Source organism: Stegostoma tigrinum, chromosome 4 (assembly GCF_030684315.1).
Source record: "Stegostoma tigrinum isolate sSteTig4 chromosome 4, sSteTig4.hap1, whole genome shotgun sequence".
Lineage (NCBI taxonomy): Eukaryota > Metazoa > Chordata > Chondrichthyes > Orectolobiformes > Stegostomatidae > Stegostoma > Stegostoma tigrinum.
In genome coordinates, this window is record NC_081357.1 from 3,676,531 (window position 1) to 3,695,660 (window position 19,130).

A 19,130-nucleotide genomic window follows, 5' to 3' on the forward strand; every position below is an offset into this window, starting at 1 on the left:
ATTTATGTTACTTAAGGTATTTAGTCATATATATTAACCAAGCTGAAAGGAAGAACTGCCCTGCTTAACTTCAAATAATAATGTGAGATTTTTCACATCCCTGACTGTCAAGATGGGATCTTAGGTTTTCATCTTATCTGTAAAATGGCATGAATGATTGTGCAACAATCTCTCAGCACTATACTACAGTGTCAGGCTGGATTACTTTCCTTAGGCATTTTTTCATTTGCTGAGCACTACCCAGACAAAATTATTGGATTCATCGTCATGAATGATCAAGACCGAAAACATTAACTCTTCCATATACAGTTATCTACCTTTGTTTCAGAGTTTCTGCATCTGCAGCATTTTGAACAACAGCAAAATTTACTGTTTAATACATGAGCTGGATTTAGATTTGAGAATTAAGGTTCTATGACTTGGACTTACCCGGGCCACTTTTCTGAGTTTTGCCCCAGCCAATGCAGCTGCTAATCCTGTCAATGGACGATCATCTTCAACCAAGGATGATGAAAAACCTGAAGAGGGAAGAGGTGGGGCAGGAGGAAGAGGTGGGGCAGGAGGTAAGGTTTGCCCTGGAAGTGGTGGTGGTCCAGGTGGAGGCGGTGGTCCTGATGCTGGCAGTGGAGGTGCAGGTGGTGGAACTGGTGGCGGTGGTGGTCCTGATATTGGTAGCTGCAATGGCCCAGGAGGAAGAGGGGGTGCAGGTGGAGGGGCTGGTGGTCCTTGTACACTGTCGCTTGTTGGGGCAATACCTGTGTTGATAGAATAAAATAATCAGATCAAATGTACCACACCTGAAACAAAATTGTTACACAGATAGTGGGAACTGCCAATGCTGGTGAATCTGAGATAACACAGTGTGAAGCTGGATGAACACAGCGGGCCAAGCAGCATTAGAGGAGCAGGAAAGCTTGATGTTTCAGGCCTACATCCTTCTTCAGAAATGGGGTAAGGGAAGGGGGTTCTGAAATAAATATGGAGACAGACGGAGGTGGTAAGAAGTTGGATAAAGGAGAAGATAGGGTGGCAGGAGTCAGACAGGTCAAAGAGGCAGGGTTAGATCCAGTGAAGGTGAATGTGGGTGGGGAGTTAGGGAGGGGATAGGTCAGTCTAGGGAGGACCAACAAGCCAAGGGGGGCCGGGATGATGTTAGTGGGTAGGGGATGGGGATGGGGCTTGAGATAGGAGGAATGGTTAGGGAGGCGGGGACAAGCTAGGCTCGTTTTAGGATGCAGTGGGGGAGGGGAGATTTTGAAGCTTGTGAACTCCACATTGATACCATTGGGCTGCAGGGTTCCCAAGTGGAATATGAGTTACTGTTCCTGCATCTTTTAGGTGGTGTCATTATGGCAATGCAGGAGGCCCAGGATGGACATGTCATCCGGGGAGTTGGGGGGGGAATTGAAATAGTTCGTGACTGGGAGGTGTAATTGTTTGTTGCAAACTGAGTGTAGGGGTTCCGCAAAGTGGTCCCCAAGCCTGCGTTTTGTTTCCCCGAGGCCACAACGGGAACAGTGGACACAGTATATCACATTAACAGGGCAGGTGAACATCTGTTTGATGTGAAAAGTCTTCGTAGAGCCTGGGATCAGGGTGACGGGGCAGGTGTAGCACTTGCTTTCGTTGCAGGGAAAAGTGACGGGGGTAGTGGGGCTGGAGGGGAGTGTGGAGCAGACAAGGGAGTCACAGAGAGAGTGGTCCCTTCGGAAAGCAGATAATGGTGGGGAAGGAAAAATGTCTTTGGTGGTGGGGTCAGATTGCAGATGGTGGAAAGGTCGGAGAATTATGCGTTGGATTTGGAGGTTGGAGGGGTGGTACGTGAGGATGAGGGGGATTCTGTTTTGGTTATTATTGTGGATGAGGGTGTGAGGGATGAGTTGCGGGAAATGCGGGAGACACGGTCGAGGGCATTTTCGATCACTGCGGAGGGGTAGTTGCGGTTTTTGAAAAAAGAGGACATCTGCGATGTTCAGGTGTGGAAAGCCTCATCTCAGGAGCAGATGTGGCGGAGGCAACAGAGTTGGGAATAAGGGATGGCCTTTTTACAGAAAGGTGGGTGAGAGAAGGAATATTCTAGGTAGTTGTGGGAGTCGGTAGGCTTTAAATGGATATCGGTTTCCAGGTGGATGCCAGATGTGGAGACAGTGAGGACCAGGAAGGAGAGGTGTCAGAGATGGTCCAGGTAAACTTAAGGTTGGGGTGGAAGGTATGAGGTGGAAGGTGGAAGTGAATGAACTGTTCGAGTTCCTCGTGGGAACACGAGGCGGCGTTGAAACAGTCAACGAGGAAGAGGTGGGGGATAGGGCCAGTGTAGCTTTGGAAGAGGGATTGTTCCATGTACCCTACAAAAAGGCAGGCATAGCTTGTTCACCTGCCCATCTGTTAATGTGACATACTGTATCCGCTGTTCCCGCTGTGGCCTCCTCTACATCGGGGAAACCAAACGGAGGATTTGCGGAACACCTACGCTCTGTTCGCAACAATCAACTACACCTCGCAGTCGCGAACCATTTCAATTCCACACCCCTCCACTCCTCGGACGACATGTCCATCTTGGGCCTCTTGCAGTGCCACAATGACGCCACCCAAAAAATGCAGGAACAGTATCTCATATTTCGCTTGGGAACCCTGCAGCCCTTTGGTATCAATGTGGACTTCACAAGCTTCAAAATCTCCCCTCCCCTGACCACATGCCAAAACCAGCCCGGCTAGTCCCCACCTCCCTAACCATTCCTCCCACCTCAAGCCCCATCCCCATCCCCTACCCACTAACCTCATCCCACCCCTGGCCTGTCAGTCCTCCCTAGACTGACCTATCCCCTCCCTAACTCCCCACCTACATTCACCTTCACTGGCTCTAACCCCGCCTCTTTGGCCTGTCTGTCTCTTCTCACCATATCTTCTCTCCCTTACCCATCTTCTTACCACCTCCCCCTGCCTCCCTATTTATTTCAGAATCCCCTTCCCATCCCCCATTTCTGAAGAAGGGTCTCGACCCGAAACATCAAGCATTCTTGTTCCTCTGATGCTGCTTGGCCTGCTGAAACAAAACAAAATTTTAAAAAACTATCATAACTCCACCTTTAAGAAATTAAGATCTTTCTCATTATTCAACTCAGTATTTTGCACACAGAAATTGGTTCCAATATTAAAATGGAATTTTTGTGAGGCTGCCCCCACAGTCACCAAAGGATATTAGTTTCAAACAGGATTGGGCAAGGTGAGGCCCTGACACAGGTACTTAACATCAAGAGGTGCAGGTGAAGTGGGGATGCTGAGGAAAGCAGTCAACATCACAGTGAGGAGTGGGCAAGATGAGGATTTCATGCTAAGGTGTAAGGAATTAAATTAATAATTAGAGAAATTCAGCAGATCTGGCAGCATCTGGGGAACACAATTATATATGAGGAAAGCAAAGTCAACCAGACACGAGGGGGAGGTAATGGCCTAGTGGTATTATTGCTGGACTGTTCATCCACAGGCCCAGGTGATGTTCTGGGGACTTGGTTTCAAATTTTGCCATGGCAGATGGTGGAATTCCAGAACGAGGGGACACAGTTTAAAAATAAGGCCGTTTAGAACAGAGTTGAGGAAAAACTTCTTCACCCAGAGAGTGGTGGATATATGGAATGCTCTGCCCCAGAAGGCAGTGGAGGCCAACTCTCTGGATACTTTCAAGAAAGAGATGGATAGAGTTCTTAAAGCTAGTGGAATCAAGGGTTATGGGGATAAGGCAGGAACAGGATACTGATTGTGGATGATCAGCCATGATCATAATGAATGGTGGTGCTGGCTCGAAGGGCCGAATGGCCTACTCCAGCACCTATTGTCTATTGAATTTGAATTCAATAAATATCTGGAATTAAGAATCTAATGATGACTGTGAATCCATTGTCGATTGTTGGATAAACCCATCTGGCTCACTAACGTCCTTTAGGGAAGGAAACCTCCTGGTCTGATCTACATGTGACTTTAGACCCACAGCAACGTGGCTGACTCTTAACTGCCCCCTGGGCAATTAGGGATGGGCAATAAATGCTGGTCTAGCCAGCGACTCCCTCATCCCATGAATGAATAAAGGAAAAAAAAACTTTGACTTGTAACATTGACTGTTTTTTCTCTCCACAGATGCTGCCAGGCCTGCTAAGATTTTCCCAGCACTCTCTGATTTATATTTTTCGTTTTCCAGCATCTGCAGTACTTTGCTTTTATGTAAAGGTAAGATCCCTGGTATTTGTTATTCTTTAATCTACAGAAGTAATCTTCATGGATAGGACATACATTGAAGTGACCGAGAGTGCTCAGGCAGCAGGTAGAATAAAAGCACCAAGCAGGTGCAGCATGAGTGCCCTCTCTGTCAGATTTTCTGTCTTCAAAACCACTGTGAGAGAGATGGCTTCTCAGGAGAATGCAGTGAGAACTAGTCTGTAGCATCGGGAGTGGTCAGTGCAAAGGACTGAGGGCAGATTTAGGGGGCGGAGGAGAGTGGGAGAGAGAAGAGGAGGAGAAAAGAACAGTGATTGGGCATTCTATCAAAGGGAACAGACAACCATTTCTTCTACTGTAGACACGACGCCAGAATGGTATGTCGCTTCTCTTGTGCCAGGGTCAGGGGTGTCACTGAGCAGCTACAGAACATTCTGAAGGTTGTGAACAACCAGAGATTGTGCTTCATGTTGGTTCCAACAACACAGGTAAAAAGACGGATGGAATCCTGGAGCAGAATATAGGGAGTTAGGAAATAAATTGAAAAGCAGGCCTTTGGGGTAGCAATCTCAGGACTTTTCTCAATACTGTTGCACATTTGAGGAGAGTACTTGTAGAATGGGAAGCAGGAAGTTGGTATTTGGTGTTTGTAAAATGTGATGGGGAGAGCCATGTGTGGTCCCTTTAAAAGATCACTTGCTTCTTCTATGCTTAGAGATTCAAAATGGACGTCTGTGAGCAGCAGCTTGAACATATGCAATTACGTGGAGAGCACCTGAATTGAAACATTTATTTCAAAAGGCCGTACGGTTAGCAGGCCAAAAAGAGCAGTTTTTCCAAGAGGCATTTGAATTTAGCCAATCAATGTGAACCAGGTACCTTGATAACAAAACCTATTTAATTTAAGTCTGATGGTTTTGACGACATAGGACCAATCCTATTGTACGAAATATTGATATGTCTTCAAGGTATAAAAAGCAGGGGGCAACTGGACAAAGAGCCCAGAGTAGCTGCAATCCGCCAGAGCAAAACAGCCCTCAGCTCTCAACAGAGAATCACTGGCTCTCACAACCTCCACTATGTCTTAGGGAAAGCACTTTCTAATCAACAACAGTACCAATGGTACACCTAGTTAACATTCCTGACAGAAGAATCGACGGAGAAGGCACTGAACATTCTGGAAGACACGTAGCCTGGCTGTAATTTCACGAGACTAAATTCTACTTTTTTCATAGAAGTGGGACTTATATTCATTAGAACAGCATACGATTTGATTCTTGCTGTATTCAGGAATAGTTAGAAGGGATTTATTCAATTTGTTAATAGTTTAGTTAATTTGCTCACTGTTAGAGTTAGATAAATAAATTGTTACTTATTGATTTTAAAGTAGGTGTTAGGGATTTATTTTATTTAACCAATAGAAGTTGCTGAAAAGTAGGTTACACCACTTTGCAAACTCCTTTTACAGATTATAGGGTGAGGTGCTCCTCTTTTAGTTCTCGGGCGGGGGTGTGTTGGTCAATAGACAATAGGTGCAGGAGTAGGCCATTCGGCCTTTCGAGCCAGCACTACCATTCATTACGATCATCCACAATCAGTATCCTGTTCCTGCCTTATCCCCATAACCCTTGATTCTACTTCGGCTTTGTTCGTCAACTTCTGCTTTGTAACAATACCAATGGGTAGCGAGATGAGAAATAGGAGAATAGACCGAATTATTCTTCGGCTATGGTGATGGTGTAGGAGAAAGGGGTTTAGATTCTAGAAACATTGGGATCAGTTCTGGGGAAGTCAGGACCTGTACATGCCAGTCAGACAGCACAAGTGTTAGTCTCAAAGGAGTGTTTGCCAGTATGGTGAAGCAGGGCTTAATTGGAAAGGGGATGGGAACCTGAGTGGAGAAACAACATGAGAAAAATAAAGATGGAAATGAAGGATATTAAAGTTAAAAACAAAAGTGTAAGGCAAAAAAAACAGAAGTTAGCAGTAAATTTAACCTTTGGAAGAAGTGAAAGGACAGGGAATCCTCAGCAGGTAGATGGACAGTAGGAAGCTCAAAGGGATAGAGGGATCATGGAGTGCGTGTTCACAGATCCCTGAAGGCAGCAGGGCAGGTTAATAGGGTAATTAAGATGGAATACCAAACACATGCCTTAGTTAGTGTGGCATAGATTACAAGAACAGGGAGGTTGTGTGGGAGCTATACAAATTTTGGACAAGCCCCAGCTGGGGTACTGTATGCAGTTCTGGTCGCCACACTACAGGAAGGATGTGATTATACTGGAGTAGAAGCAGAGGAGATTCACCAGGATGTTACATGGGATGGAGCATCTTAGCTATGAACAGAGGCTAGATGAGCTCTGGTTGTTTCTTTACAGCAGAGAAGTCTGAAAAGGGAATGGATAAAGTTGTGTCAGATGATGAGGGACACAAACAGGGAGGTTAGAAAGCAGATGTTTCCCTTTGTTGAAGGATCAATATCAAGGGAGCATAATTTTAAGATGAAAAGCAGAAGACTTAGCAGGGATTTGAGGATTTATTTTCCACCCAGAAGGTGGTGGGAATCTGGATTTTACTGCCTGGGAGGGTAGTTGAGATGGGAAACCTCTCAACATTTAAAAAGCACTTGGCTGAGCATTTGAAATGTCAATGGTAAGCGCTGAAAAGTGGGATTAGTGTGGATTTAGAATAGTGTCTTGTTGGTGCAGCCTCAATGAACTGATGGGCCTCTGCTGTACTATATGATGCTATAATTTAAATAGGGTTAAAGTCTAAGAAAAGTGTAAAAAAGAACAATCTAAAGATGCTGTATCCAAACGCACAAGCATTTGCAAGAAGGCAGACAAATTAACAGTGCAAATGGTCATACATAGGTATGTTATGATTGTGATCATGGAAACACAGCTGTGGGATGACCATGGATGGGATGAACATTCAAGGGTATTCACAATATTTAATAGCTTTTCAGTGGTATTTTTAGTTTTTGATCTTTAGGAATGGCAGGAAAAATGGAAAAGAAAGTGGGTGCCACTGTGAATAAAAAAAATGAAAATAAGTGAGAAAGGATGAGGCTAAAAGTAAAAAAGGTGGAAAATATTAGTTAGTGCGCTCGATAGGCTGCCAAACATTAACGGTGGCATAGAGAATGGCATTAAACAGGAAATTAGAGATGCAGGCAACAAGGGTGCTACTGTAATTAATCATGAGTGACTTTAACCACATATCGGCTCGGCAAACCACATTTACAATAATACAGTAACAGTTGAATTCCTGGACTGTGTACAAGATGGACTTTTAGACCAGTATACTGAGGAAGAAAGGGTCAAAGTGTACAAATTTTAAACATTTCAAAAAAGGATTGAGGAAAGCATTTCTGCACTTTTGAAAGCAAGCCACCTGACACTCATCATAAGTGCTGTTTACCCTGCAGTTTGTTCCTGCAGTGGGGGACATTTTGTTGGAGATAAGCAGGAACCAAGGGATGTATAAAATGGAGATTCAACCAGCAACAAGCAGCTGATTGACAATAAAAGTTAACATTCACCAGACCAATGACAAAGGTGTTCTGCCTGGCAATGACTTTGTGATTGATTCCCAGGTAGCTGAACAACTTATGAGTGCGAAAGCTTGAGCAGAAGCCAGTAGACATCTGGAAATGAATGATTTGTTTTCTCTGAAGTACAAAATACACCTAAAGCCTGAAGAAAGCCAGTTTATTTTCTGTCATTAGTGTTATAAACTGTGGCTCCTAATGAAGATGTCAAAGGCAATTTTTCAAAATGAAAATTTTTCTGCAAAACTCTTCTCTTTTCAGCAACTTTAAAGGCAACATGATGTCTATGGTGGACTTCGATGTATAATATAAATTGGACCAATTACAGTGGTTTTGTGTTATGACAGTTAAGTTTGTAAGATGTATTCATGACTAAATACCTGGAGAAAAATTATAGGCTACTTTAGATCTGGTTTAATGCAGTGCACAGGATAAATTAATAATGTCATAGTAAAAGATTCACGAGGAAATGATGATCATAATGGAACTCCCTATCCTACTCTCTTGGATCACTCATTGTCCCCATACCATCTATAGTGTTTCAGGTTTCTCAAAACAACACTTAAACTTCCCCAACTATGACAGATCTTTCTCCAACTCACTTCCACCTCCTTTCCCTTATAGTGCAAGCTTCTCACCCTCTGCACAATCTCCCCTCCTCCCATCATTGCAGGTATACCACCCCTATGCCCTCCCTCCCAATGTCAGAGATCTCTCACTCGCTTTCATGCGTTCCACACCTCCAACTCAGCTCTCATGGACCTCTTATCTCTCTCAAACCTACTCTCGCAGGTTGCTTATCCTCTTCCTTAAGCGCAACTGCCTGCCCCAACATTGCCACTGATTTGTCATACTCCCACTAAATTCCCACTCTCACTTGATGTCGAGGACCAAAATTTTCAAGAACCAAAATGGAGTCACAATGAGAAGAAAGTTTGGAAAGTACTTTCTTAAGTTTTTAAAAGATACAGCTGCAGAGATAGTGGATAGGCAGCTAAAATTTTCCCAAATGTTCTAGACTCTAGAACTTACCAGCAGATTGAAAGTTAGCAAACGTAACAGCACGTTCCAAAAGATAGGACAGAGTGCATGACGGAGAGTCCAAGAAAGAGAGACAGACAGACAGACTGAGAGAGACAACATAGATAGAGACAGACAGGCAGAAAGATAAAGACAGACAGGGACAGAGAGAGAATACATGCGAACATAAATGCATGACAGTGAGGTGGCACATGTGGGTGACCAATGGAAACAGCACACATGCTTAATAGAGAGAGAGAGAGAGAGAGAGAGAGAGAGAGAGAGAGAGAGAGAGAGACAGAGAGACGGAGAGACGGAGAGAACGAGAACAAGAAAGGAGGAAACTATAAAAGATGGCATAATGTGGGGTTTACAACAGCTGGTACAAGGACCTGCTTTTCTTTATCTATAGATCAGTGACATAGGCAAAGCTTAGAATGTATAGTGTCACAAATATCAAAAATTTGGAAATATACTGAGCTATGAAGAAGATCGTAATAAACTTCAAGAATACCTAGATAGGCTAGTGAAAGGAGAAGACATTTTGATGAAATTTGACACAGAAACATAAAGTGAGATAGTGATGTATCGGTACTTGTACTGCATGTGGAAAAGGTCTCATAAATTAGATAACTGAATAGGTTATCTGTTTTCATGCTGCTTGTTGAAGGCTAAATGTTGGCTAGCTATGAGAAGAACTTCCTTGTTCATTGAGAAAGTGCCTTGGGATCTATTACGGTATTTTTACACGGCGGACGAGCTTCAATTTATTGATAACTGAAGTCATAAATGCATTACAGTGAGATAGCAATAGTGATCACAATTCTGTTACGTTTACTTTAGTGATGGAAAGGGATAGGTGTATACCACTGGGCAAGAGTTATAGCTGGGGGAAAGGCAATTACGATGAGATTAGGCAAGATTTAGGGAGCATAGGATGGGGAAGGAAACTGCAGGGGATGGGCACATTAGAAATGTGGAGCGTATTCAAGGAAAAACTCCTGTGTGTCCTACATAAGCACGTACCTTTCAGGCAGGGAGGAAGCTGTAGAGTCGGGAGCCGTGGTTTACGAAGCAGGTGGAATCTCTGGTCAAGAGGAAGAAGGCGGCTTATGTTAAGATGGGATGTGAAGGCTCATTTAGGGCACTTGAGGGCTACGAGGTAGCCAGGAAAGGCTTAAAGAGAGAGCTCAGAAGAGCCAGGAGGAAACATGAGAAGTTGTTGGCGGATAGGATCAGGGTAAACCCTAAGGCTTTCTGTAGGTATTTAAAGAATAAAAGAATGACGGAAGTAAGATTAGGGCCAATCAAGGATAGTAGTGGTAAGTTGTGTGTGGAGTCAGATAAGATAGGGGAAGTGCTAAATGAATGTTTTTCAATAGTATTCACTCTAGAAAACGGCAATGTTGTTGAGGAGAATACCGAGATACAGGCTACTAGACTAGGTGGGATTGAGGTTCACAAGGAAGAGGTATTAGAAATCCTTCAGAGGGTGAAGATAGATAAGTCCCCTGGGCCGGATGGGATTTATCCAGGGATGCTCTGGGAAGCCAGGGAGGAGATTGCCGAGCCTTTGGCATTGATCTTTAATTCGTCATTGTCTACAGGAATAGTGCCAGATGACTGGAGGATAGCAAATGTGGTTCCCCGTTCAAGAAGGGGAGTAGAGACAACCCTGTTGTAGACCAGTGAGCCTTACCTCAGTTGTTGGTAAAGTGTTGGAAAAGGTTATAAGGGATAGGATTTATAATCATCTAGAAAAGAATAAATTGATTAGGGATAGTCAGCACGGTTTTGTGAAGGGAAGGTTGTGCCTCACAAACCTTATTGAGTTCTTTGAGAAGGTGACCAAACAGGTAGATGAGAGTAAACTGATTGATGTGGTGTATATGGATTTCAGCAAGGCGTTCGATAAGGTTCCCCACAATAGGCTATTGTACAAAATGCACAGGAATGGAATTGTGGGAGACATAGCAGTTTGGATCGGAAATTGGCTTGCTGAAAGAAGACAGAGGGTGGTAGTTGATGGGAAATGTTCATCCTGGAGACCAGTTACTAGTGGTGTACCACAAGGGTCGGTGTTGGGTCCACTGCTGTTTGTTATTTTTATAAATGACCTGGATGAGGGCGGAGAAGGATGGGTTAGTAAATTTGCAGATGACACTAAGGTCGGTGGAGTTGTGGATAGTGACAAAGGATGCTGTAGGTTGCAGAGAGACAGATAAGCTGCAGAGCTGGGCTGAGAGGTGGCAAATGGAGTTTAATGCAGACAAGAGTGAGGTGATGCACTTTGGTAGGAGTAACCGGAAGGCAAAGTACTGGGCTAATGGTAACATTCTTAGTAGTGTAGATGAGCAGAGAGATCTCGGTGTCCATGTACACAGATCATTGAAAGTTGCCACCCAGGTTGACAGGGCTGTTAAGAAGGCATACAGTGTTTTAGCTTTTATTAATAGAGGGATCGAGTTCTGGAACCAAGAGGTTATGCTGCAGCTGTACAAAACTCTGGTGCCTCCGCACTTGGAGTATTGTGTACAGTTCTGGTCACCGCATTATAAGAAGGATGTGGAAGCTTTGGAAAGGGTGCAGAGGAGATTTACTAGGATGTTGCCTGGTATGGAGGGAAGGTCTTACGAGGAAAGGCTGAGGGACTTGAGGCTGTTTTCATTAGAGAGAAGAAGGTTGAGAGGTGACTTAATTGAAACATATAAAATAATCAGAGGGTTAGATAGGGTGGATAGGGAGAGCCTTTTTCCTAGGATGGTGACGGCGAGCACGAGGGGGCGTAGCTTTAAATTGAGGGGTGAAAGATATAGGACAGATGTCAGAGGTAATTCTTTACTCAGAGAGTAGTAAGGGAATGGAACGCTTTGCCTGCAACGGTAGTAGATTTGCCAACTTTAGGTACATTTAAGTCGTCATTGGATAAGCATATGGACGTACATGGAATAGTGTAGGTTAGGTGGGCTTGAGATCGGTATGACAGGTCGGCACAACATCGAGGGCCGTACTGTGCTGTAATGTTCTATGTTCTATGTTCTAACATAAAGAACTCTTCTCTCTACCGTATCTGAAGCTTTCACATCTTTTCTCAATTCTGTGTAACATTCCAGTGTTTCGTAAGTACTTCATAGTTTCCTTGCTTTTAAACTCTTTCCCTCAAATTTGGAAGCCCTCATCCCATGAATGAATAAAGGGAAAAAAAAAGACCCTATCTCTATCTTAAATACACTCAGTGACTTGGTTTCCACAGCCTTCTGCGACAATGAGTTCCACAATTCACCACTCTCTGGCAGAAGAAATTTCTCCTCATCTCAGTTCTAAATAGTCATCCCTTCACTCTGAGGCAATGGCCCCTAATCATGGAAACATTTTCTCCATTTCCACTCTATCCAGCCCTCTCCGTATTCTGTAAATTTTAATCAGATCTGCCCTCATCCTCTAACCTCCATTGAGTACAGACCTGGAGTTCTCAACTGCTCCTCTTATGGCAAACCCTCTACACCCGTTTAATCCAACACATCCTTCCTTAGATATGGGGCCCAAAACTGCTCACAGTATTCCAAATGTGGTCTGATTAGACCCACAAACAGCCTCGGCAGTACATCCCTGCTCTTGCATTCTGGGCTCCTTGAAATGAATGCTAACATTAAACCATGAGACCATAAGACAGATGAACAGAATTAGGCCATTTGGCAAATCAAGTTGGCTCCTTCATTCAATCATGGTTGATATGTTTCTCAACCCCATTCTCCTGCCTTCTCCCTATAACTCTTGATCACCTTAGTAATCAAGATCCTATCAATCTCTGTCTTAAGTATGGTGAATGACTTGGTAGATTATTTCCCTAAAGGACCAGGTGTGATGTTAGATTAATTAACATTTGTTTCATGGTCACTGTCACTAAGACTTGCTCTCAATTTCAGATTTTATTGGTTCATTCAATATCGTTTTAAACCTGTATCACCAGTACATTTATCTGGACCTCTGGATTACTCGACCAGTGCTATCAAAACTACTTAACTGCCCATGAAAATGCCCTGAGGCTCTGAAGAGTGAAGAATCAGTCACATTAACGAGGAGTATTAGATTTCAGAAAGGTCTGTGAACTGCATTGTTAAGTAACTTTTGTTAATTCAGTACAACCGTCAGCTCATCACATGCAAGTCACATGAAAGAAGTTCCTGTAGATTTATAAAACATCAAGTAGTGTTACACATCTTTCAAGGCACAGACTGAAAATTCAGCTGATTTGATCCAGGAATGAGATTTTCCACATGTAATATCAAAGGCAATCCCATTTAAAATCACAAAGCAATCGTAACCATTATTCAGCATGTCAACATAATAATTAATTCCTATCTGAAGATTTTACTTAAATATTCGCAAGATATCATGTGGTTGCAGTACAGTTCTACAGTTTTGTCCCTGCTTTTCTCCTGCTCTGCTGAATGAGATATGAGGAGGTGCCATGTCACCATGTTTCATTTGGAAAGCTAGTAATTCTTATCAGACTATTCGTAATTATATCCTTCGAATAGTTACATGTACACATTTCAGCAATCAGAAGGAACTAATTCCCCTCTCACTTCCAAAGAGATATCAAGGCAACTTACAGCACCTTTACAGCAATGAGTGAAGACTTAGTAAAACATGCCAAAATCTAATCCAGGATCTTTACCAGGTAGATTTTGGTCAAGAAATACCGCAATAAAAGTTGCATTGATACAATTTATTTAGCTTACTGGTCTTCAAAATGACTTGGATTTTTGTAACACTTCTCGTGAACACCAGATGTCCTTAAACGATTAACAGTGCATCTTCCATGAAACATAAAAGTGCCACAAAGTTGCTAAGCAGCAAAATGAGAGTCAAATAGTTAATACTTGGGTTACACAGAACCAAACTTTTTTTTGTTCATCCCCCAGAACTGATAGATTGTAGCAGAGAGAAAGCCTTACCCTGTGGAATTGTAGGTTCAGCCAGCTGAGGGGGTGCCTGGGTGATCGGCTCAGGAGCCGAGGAGTCTCCCAGCCAAAAGAAAGAGTTCTCAGCAGAGGCAGGCTGCTTAGGGGAGGTAGGAGTGACTATAGAGGGAGGTGGTGGCACAGAAGGCTGACACATAGGGACAGTGGTACTGGAGAATGCAGGAGTGGTGTAAGAGGATGCCACTGAGAGTGGCAGATGAGATGGAGGACGAGGAGGTGGTGGTGGTGGTGTAGACTGAACAGGATTTGAGGCTTGCTGGAGTAAAATATCTGGTGAACCATTAATGCCAGTAGGTGATGGTGGCTTCTGGATTTGGATGGGAGTTGGAACAGGAAGAACTGGTCGAGGGCCTGTGGCTTTGGCAGGTGGACTGCTTATAACCACAGGTGGTGAAGGTGGAAGAGGGGAAAAATTAGTGGCAGACCAGACCACTGGTTTGGGCGCTGAGGGAAGAGATGGAGGAGCACTGATGGGAGATGGGGGTCCAGGGGTTCTATGAACAGGACGGGGAACAGTTGCATAATGGGGTAAGACAGGATGGAAGGCAGAACCAAGTGAAGTGGCAAAGCGAGAGGCTGAATGGCGTAAAGGTGGAGTTGGTGGGGTGGAATTAGATGAGGCTAGTGATGCATACTCTGAGACAGAATCAGATGAAGAGGGAGTGAATGATGAGACAGGGACACCAGACACAGCTTTTGTGTAAGGTGGGGGAGGAATTGAAGGTGGCTGACAGCTACTATATTCAGGAGGTGGTGTGTTGTATTCAAAAGATGAGGCTGGAAATGAAATGGATGCAGCACAACAAGGAGACAAGAGGAGAGAGAAAGAAGAGAAAAAAATGGCTAACATAGTAATAAAATCAGTTGTGAAAGAAAACCATGTTTTAAAAAGCTGCAGTTTGCCTCATAGGACTGTCTTGATAAATCAACAGAAACTTAGCGCAGCCTACATCAAAACATTCTTATCAAAGAGTGCAAGAAATAAAGTGACATCAATCTCTATACACGAGAATCAACATTTTGAGTTCAATTGGATATTCACCTGTTTCAGAGGTGCAGCACAGCAAGTTTAATAACTTTAAACTGGATCAAAACAATCCAGATTTCAGCTGGTTAACTCCACCACCACCCACCTTCATCCATAAAGGGACACTTGCCCCTTCTCTATATATACACAGCATTTTCTAAATGTTTGCTCCTTATATTTTGGGCTTATCAAAACTAAACCACTGTAGATTTGACTGAATATCTCAATTCATACTTAACTACAAAAGCTTGGATTAGGAAGAGTCTGGATGGATTGATTCTTCCCTGAGTTTTCATGTATTTACATTAGAAAACTATACTTAAGTCAGTGATCATCCCTCCTCTTTAAAACAAAGAATGCAGACTCTCCACATTCAATCGTGGTCAATACCAAATTGGTTGATCTCAGTTCAGGGAGCACTGATAGGCAATAGTGGTTCTCAATGAAGAAAATTCACCAGGTTTCCATTTCCTGATTAGTATTCAGAGATCCCATTTGGAAAATGCATGCTCGAGTGGGTGTTAGGTGAGAAACGAGATCACACGTTTGTCAACTTCATCACATGGGGCACAAACTTTATGTTACAATTCTACAAACATTAGTTAGCTGAGTATCTCAGTCAAAATATCCAATCTTCATGCATGGGTAAGGTTATCATCATCAGGATCATAACTAATATTAATATGGTCACAACAACATCCAGATACTTGAGCACTTTCCAGCAGGAATCACTGAGTAGTAATGAGGAACAAAGCACTGGCTGATTTTTCATTTCCAGTTTCAAGCACACTCAGGTTGAGTGTAGTATTCCTGCCAAGATGAGCTAACCCAGCAGACTAGGAAGTAAAGCAGGCACTTATTGGTCAGTTGGGCCATAAAACTAATTTTAGTCTTGAGAAGTTGAGGTGAATGAGCAGAATTTTCTACGTTAATTATTAAATTTCTCATTATTAATCTTGTTTGCACGACTGAATTTTGGAATTGTTCACGGCAGTTAACATAGAGCTAAATAGCTGTTTCCTTCACTTTTCAAAGTAATCAATCCTCCTCCCTTCATGGCTAGTCCTGCGAGGCAAGCTGTAGGTAAATGCATAATTCAGAAGATTAATCAATATTAGCCAAGGCTAACAATTATCCATTCCCTGAGATAATGAATCAGCACCTCTCTAAACACAAAGCAAACTTTTAATACAGCTACAGTATCCCTTCGAGGGCACAATTCTAAGATGCATAAGTACAATCTGCTACCATTATTCCTCAATTTTCACTATTTTGAATTTCAAGCTCAAGTTAGTTGGCTGATGAACTTCCCAACCAGACACACTAGACAGTTTCTCATTGTGGATGTGGAATTTATATTTTCAAACAGTTTATGTTTCTGATAAAATCTTATCCTCTTTCTCTCAAATGATCTCTGCACAAGTCTCTTTCCTTACTTGACCAACTTGTTACTGCATCCTGAAATGTGCCAAGAACAACTGAAAATCAGATATAGGACAAGTTATTCGATTGTTACCTGCACTGTCAAACAATGATTTCAAACAATTTACTTAATTATTTTTATTGTACTGTGTTCTACAGTTCACTGCATCTTAGAATCACAGAGATCTGTAACACAAAAGGCGGCCCTTCAGGCCCATTGAATCTGCACCAGTCAAAAACAGCCATCTAACTATTCTAATCCCACAGTCTTGTATATCTTGGCGTCACAAATGTATAGCCTTCATGAATTGAAAATAAGGTGTTAAATTCAAAATGAAGATTGGTCAATTTTAGAACAGAATTGGATCAGAACAGACTTCACAAACAGAAATATGAATAATTGCAACTAGTGGAATATGTCCACATGGCACACTGCAGATTCAAATCCAGATTGACAATGCATCGCCCTAAACAGAGATATATTGGGCAAGATTTTGTATTGAGATTGAAACTGAGATAAGGATGTTTGTAGTCATTGTTATTACAGAATAAATCTGATAGCATCTTCCAAGGTTTACGTTCAATAAACTAAATGCTTAAACCTGAAAGTTTTCTACTGAATTACCTTGTTCATCCAAAGGTTGTGCAATAACATTACAGATGGTTCAAGGACGGAGTCAATTTAGCTAGAACTACAGAATAAAGATGGTACTAGTCTTTAAAAAACCACCAACTAGTCAAAAGGATGTTGAAGGACAGATCTTCAGGGAAATTACAGACAAATGTTAACATTATAAAGTATAATAGTGACTTAAATGACCAGATATTGACAGGTATACTGCTAGTGTAAGGGGCAGCGAGGGACAAGACATTTTTCAGCAGATCTCCGACAGCAATATGTGTCTAGTCCAACAAGGAAGGATGCATTTGTCTCTGGAAATGAGTTGGGCCAAATGGGTTAAGTATCAGTGGGGTAACACTTAGGACACATTGGTCATTGTGTCATCAGGTTCAGGATGGTATTGGAGAATGACATGCAACCAGAGTAAGTAAAATCATTTGGTGGAGAGCTTACTTCAACAGGGCAAGAAAATATCGTAGCAGAACTGACTGGAATGAGGGATTGATGACAAAAAGAGTAACTGAACAATGGAACACCGTGGACATGGTCAAGATATACTCCCTCTAATGAGAAGTGTGCTTATGGCACGGGAAGATCCAACAGGAATACCAAAGGTCGAGAAGGAGGTAAAAGCAAATAACAGAGGCAAAGTGGAAATGTGAAAAAAGGCCAGCAGATAACACAAAGGGAAATCCCAAAGTCCTTCAATGGCATACTAACAGTAACAAAGTGGTTAAAGTAGGGCCAACCAGGGGCCAAAGAGGGTATTTACACATGAAAAGATACAGAAAAACAAACAAAAAACTGCGGATGATGGAAATCTGAAATAAAAACAGAAATCACTGAAGAAACACAGCCTGTCTGGCAACATGTATGGAAAGAAAGCAGAGTTGACGTTTTGAGTCCAGTGCCCTGAAATCAGGAACATTAATCCTGCCTTCTTTCCAAGCACGCTGCCAGACAGGCTGAGTTCCTCCAGTAATTTCTGTTTTGGTTTTAGATTTACACGTGGAGGCAGGGAGTAGGCTGAGGTGTAAAATTAATACCTTACATCTATCTTTACAATATAATATGCTGCTGCCCAGGTATTGTTGACAGAGGAGGAAACTCTGTCACTAGAAGGATCCAAAATTAATAAGGAAGAAGTCTTGGATAATTTATTGACTGGAACCAAATGGGATGCACCCAAGGATTTTGAAAAAAAGACAGGGTAGAAAGTGTAGGGATACTGGCCATTAACTTTTAACATTCCTCTGGGAAGGCGCCAGAAGACTTGGGAAAACTTCTAGAAACAATTTTGGATATAGTCAGTAGTCACATGGGGAAAGACAGATTGATTAAAGAGTCAACATGGATTTCTAAGTGGAAAATATGTTGAACTAACTCACTGGAATTTTCTTTGAAGAGGTAACAGAAAAGGGTCAATGATGGCAACACTATATTGATGTGGTATATATGGATTTTCGGAAGATTTTTGATATAACGCCAAGCAACAGACTTGTGGGAAAAGTTATTGTTCATGATAATAATCAGAACAGTAGCAATATGAGTACAAAATTGGCTGATTGATAGGAAACAGACAGTACTGCTCAATGGATATTTTTTGGGCTGGAGGCTGGTTTGTAGAGGAGTTCCCTAGGGGTCAGTACTGGGACCCTTGCCTTTCCTGGTACAAATTAAAGATCTGGAGTTTGGTGTGCAAAGAGACAATTTCCAAGTTTGCACACAACGGTAAACTTGGAAAAATTGTAGACTGTGAAGAGTGTGGACCTCTAGAACGACACTGCCAAATTGGTTGAGTAGGCAGATAAGTGGCAGATGAGGTTCAATGCAGACAAGTGTAAGATGATGTACTTTGGTCAGAAGAACATAAAAAGCCAATATTAAATGGGGGACAATTCTAAAGGAGGTGCAGATGCAGAGGGACCTGGGTGTATATATGCATAGATCTTTGAAGTGGCAGGACAGGTGGACAGAGCAGTTAATAAAGTGTTCTTGGCTTTATTTATAGGGATGTAGAGTACAACAGCAAGGGGGTGAAACTGAGCTTGAATAAGACATTTGTTAGACCTCAGCTGGAGTATTGTGGACAGTTGTGGTGCTACATTACGGAAAGACATGAATGCTCTGGAGACGGTGCAGAAGTAATTTACAAGAATGGTTGCAGGAATGAGAAACTTCAGTTATGAGGACAGATTGAAGAAGTTGGGACTGTTTGCCTCGGAGAAAAGAAGCGGTTTTTAAAACCATGAAGAGCGGGTTGGACAGAATAGATTGGGAGATGTTCTT

The 19,130-nt window shown here is 42.5% G+C and overlaps 1 protein-coding gene across 2 annotated transcripts in view; it reads right to left on the reverse strand.

Annotated features, from left to right (window-relative positions):
• The window catches only part of enah (ENAH actin regulator), a 350,400-nt gene that overhangs the window by 77,297 nt on the left and 253,973 nt on the right, over positions 1-19,130 (reverse strand). For both annotated transcript variants that reach the window (XM_059645099.1, XM_059645100.1), the window contains exons 6-7: positions 13,744-14,547; positions 430-755 (exon numbers count right to left, since the gene is read on the reverse strand). In XM_059645099.1, coding sequence (XP_059501082.1) covers positions 430-755; positions 13,744-14,547 — 1,130 coding nt within the window. The remainder of the gene's footprint in view (positions 1-429; positions 756-13,743; positions 14,548-19,130) is intronic.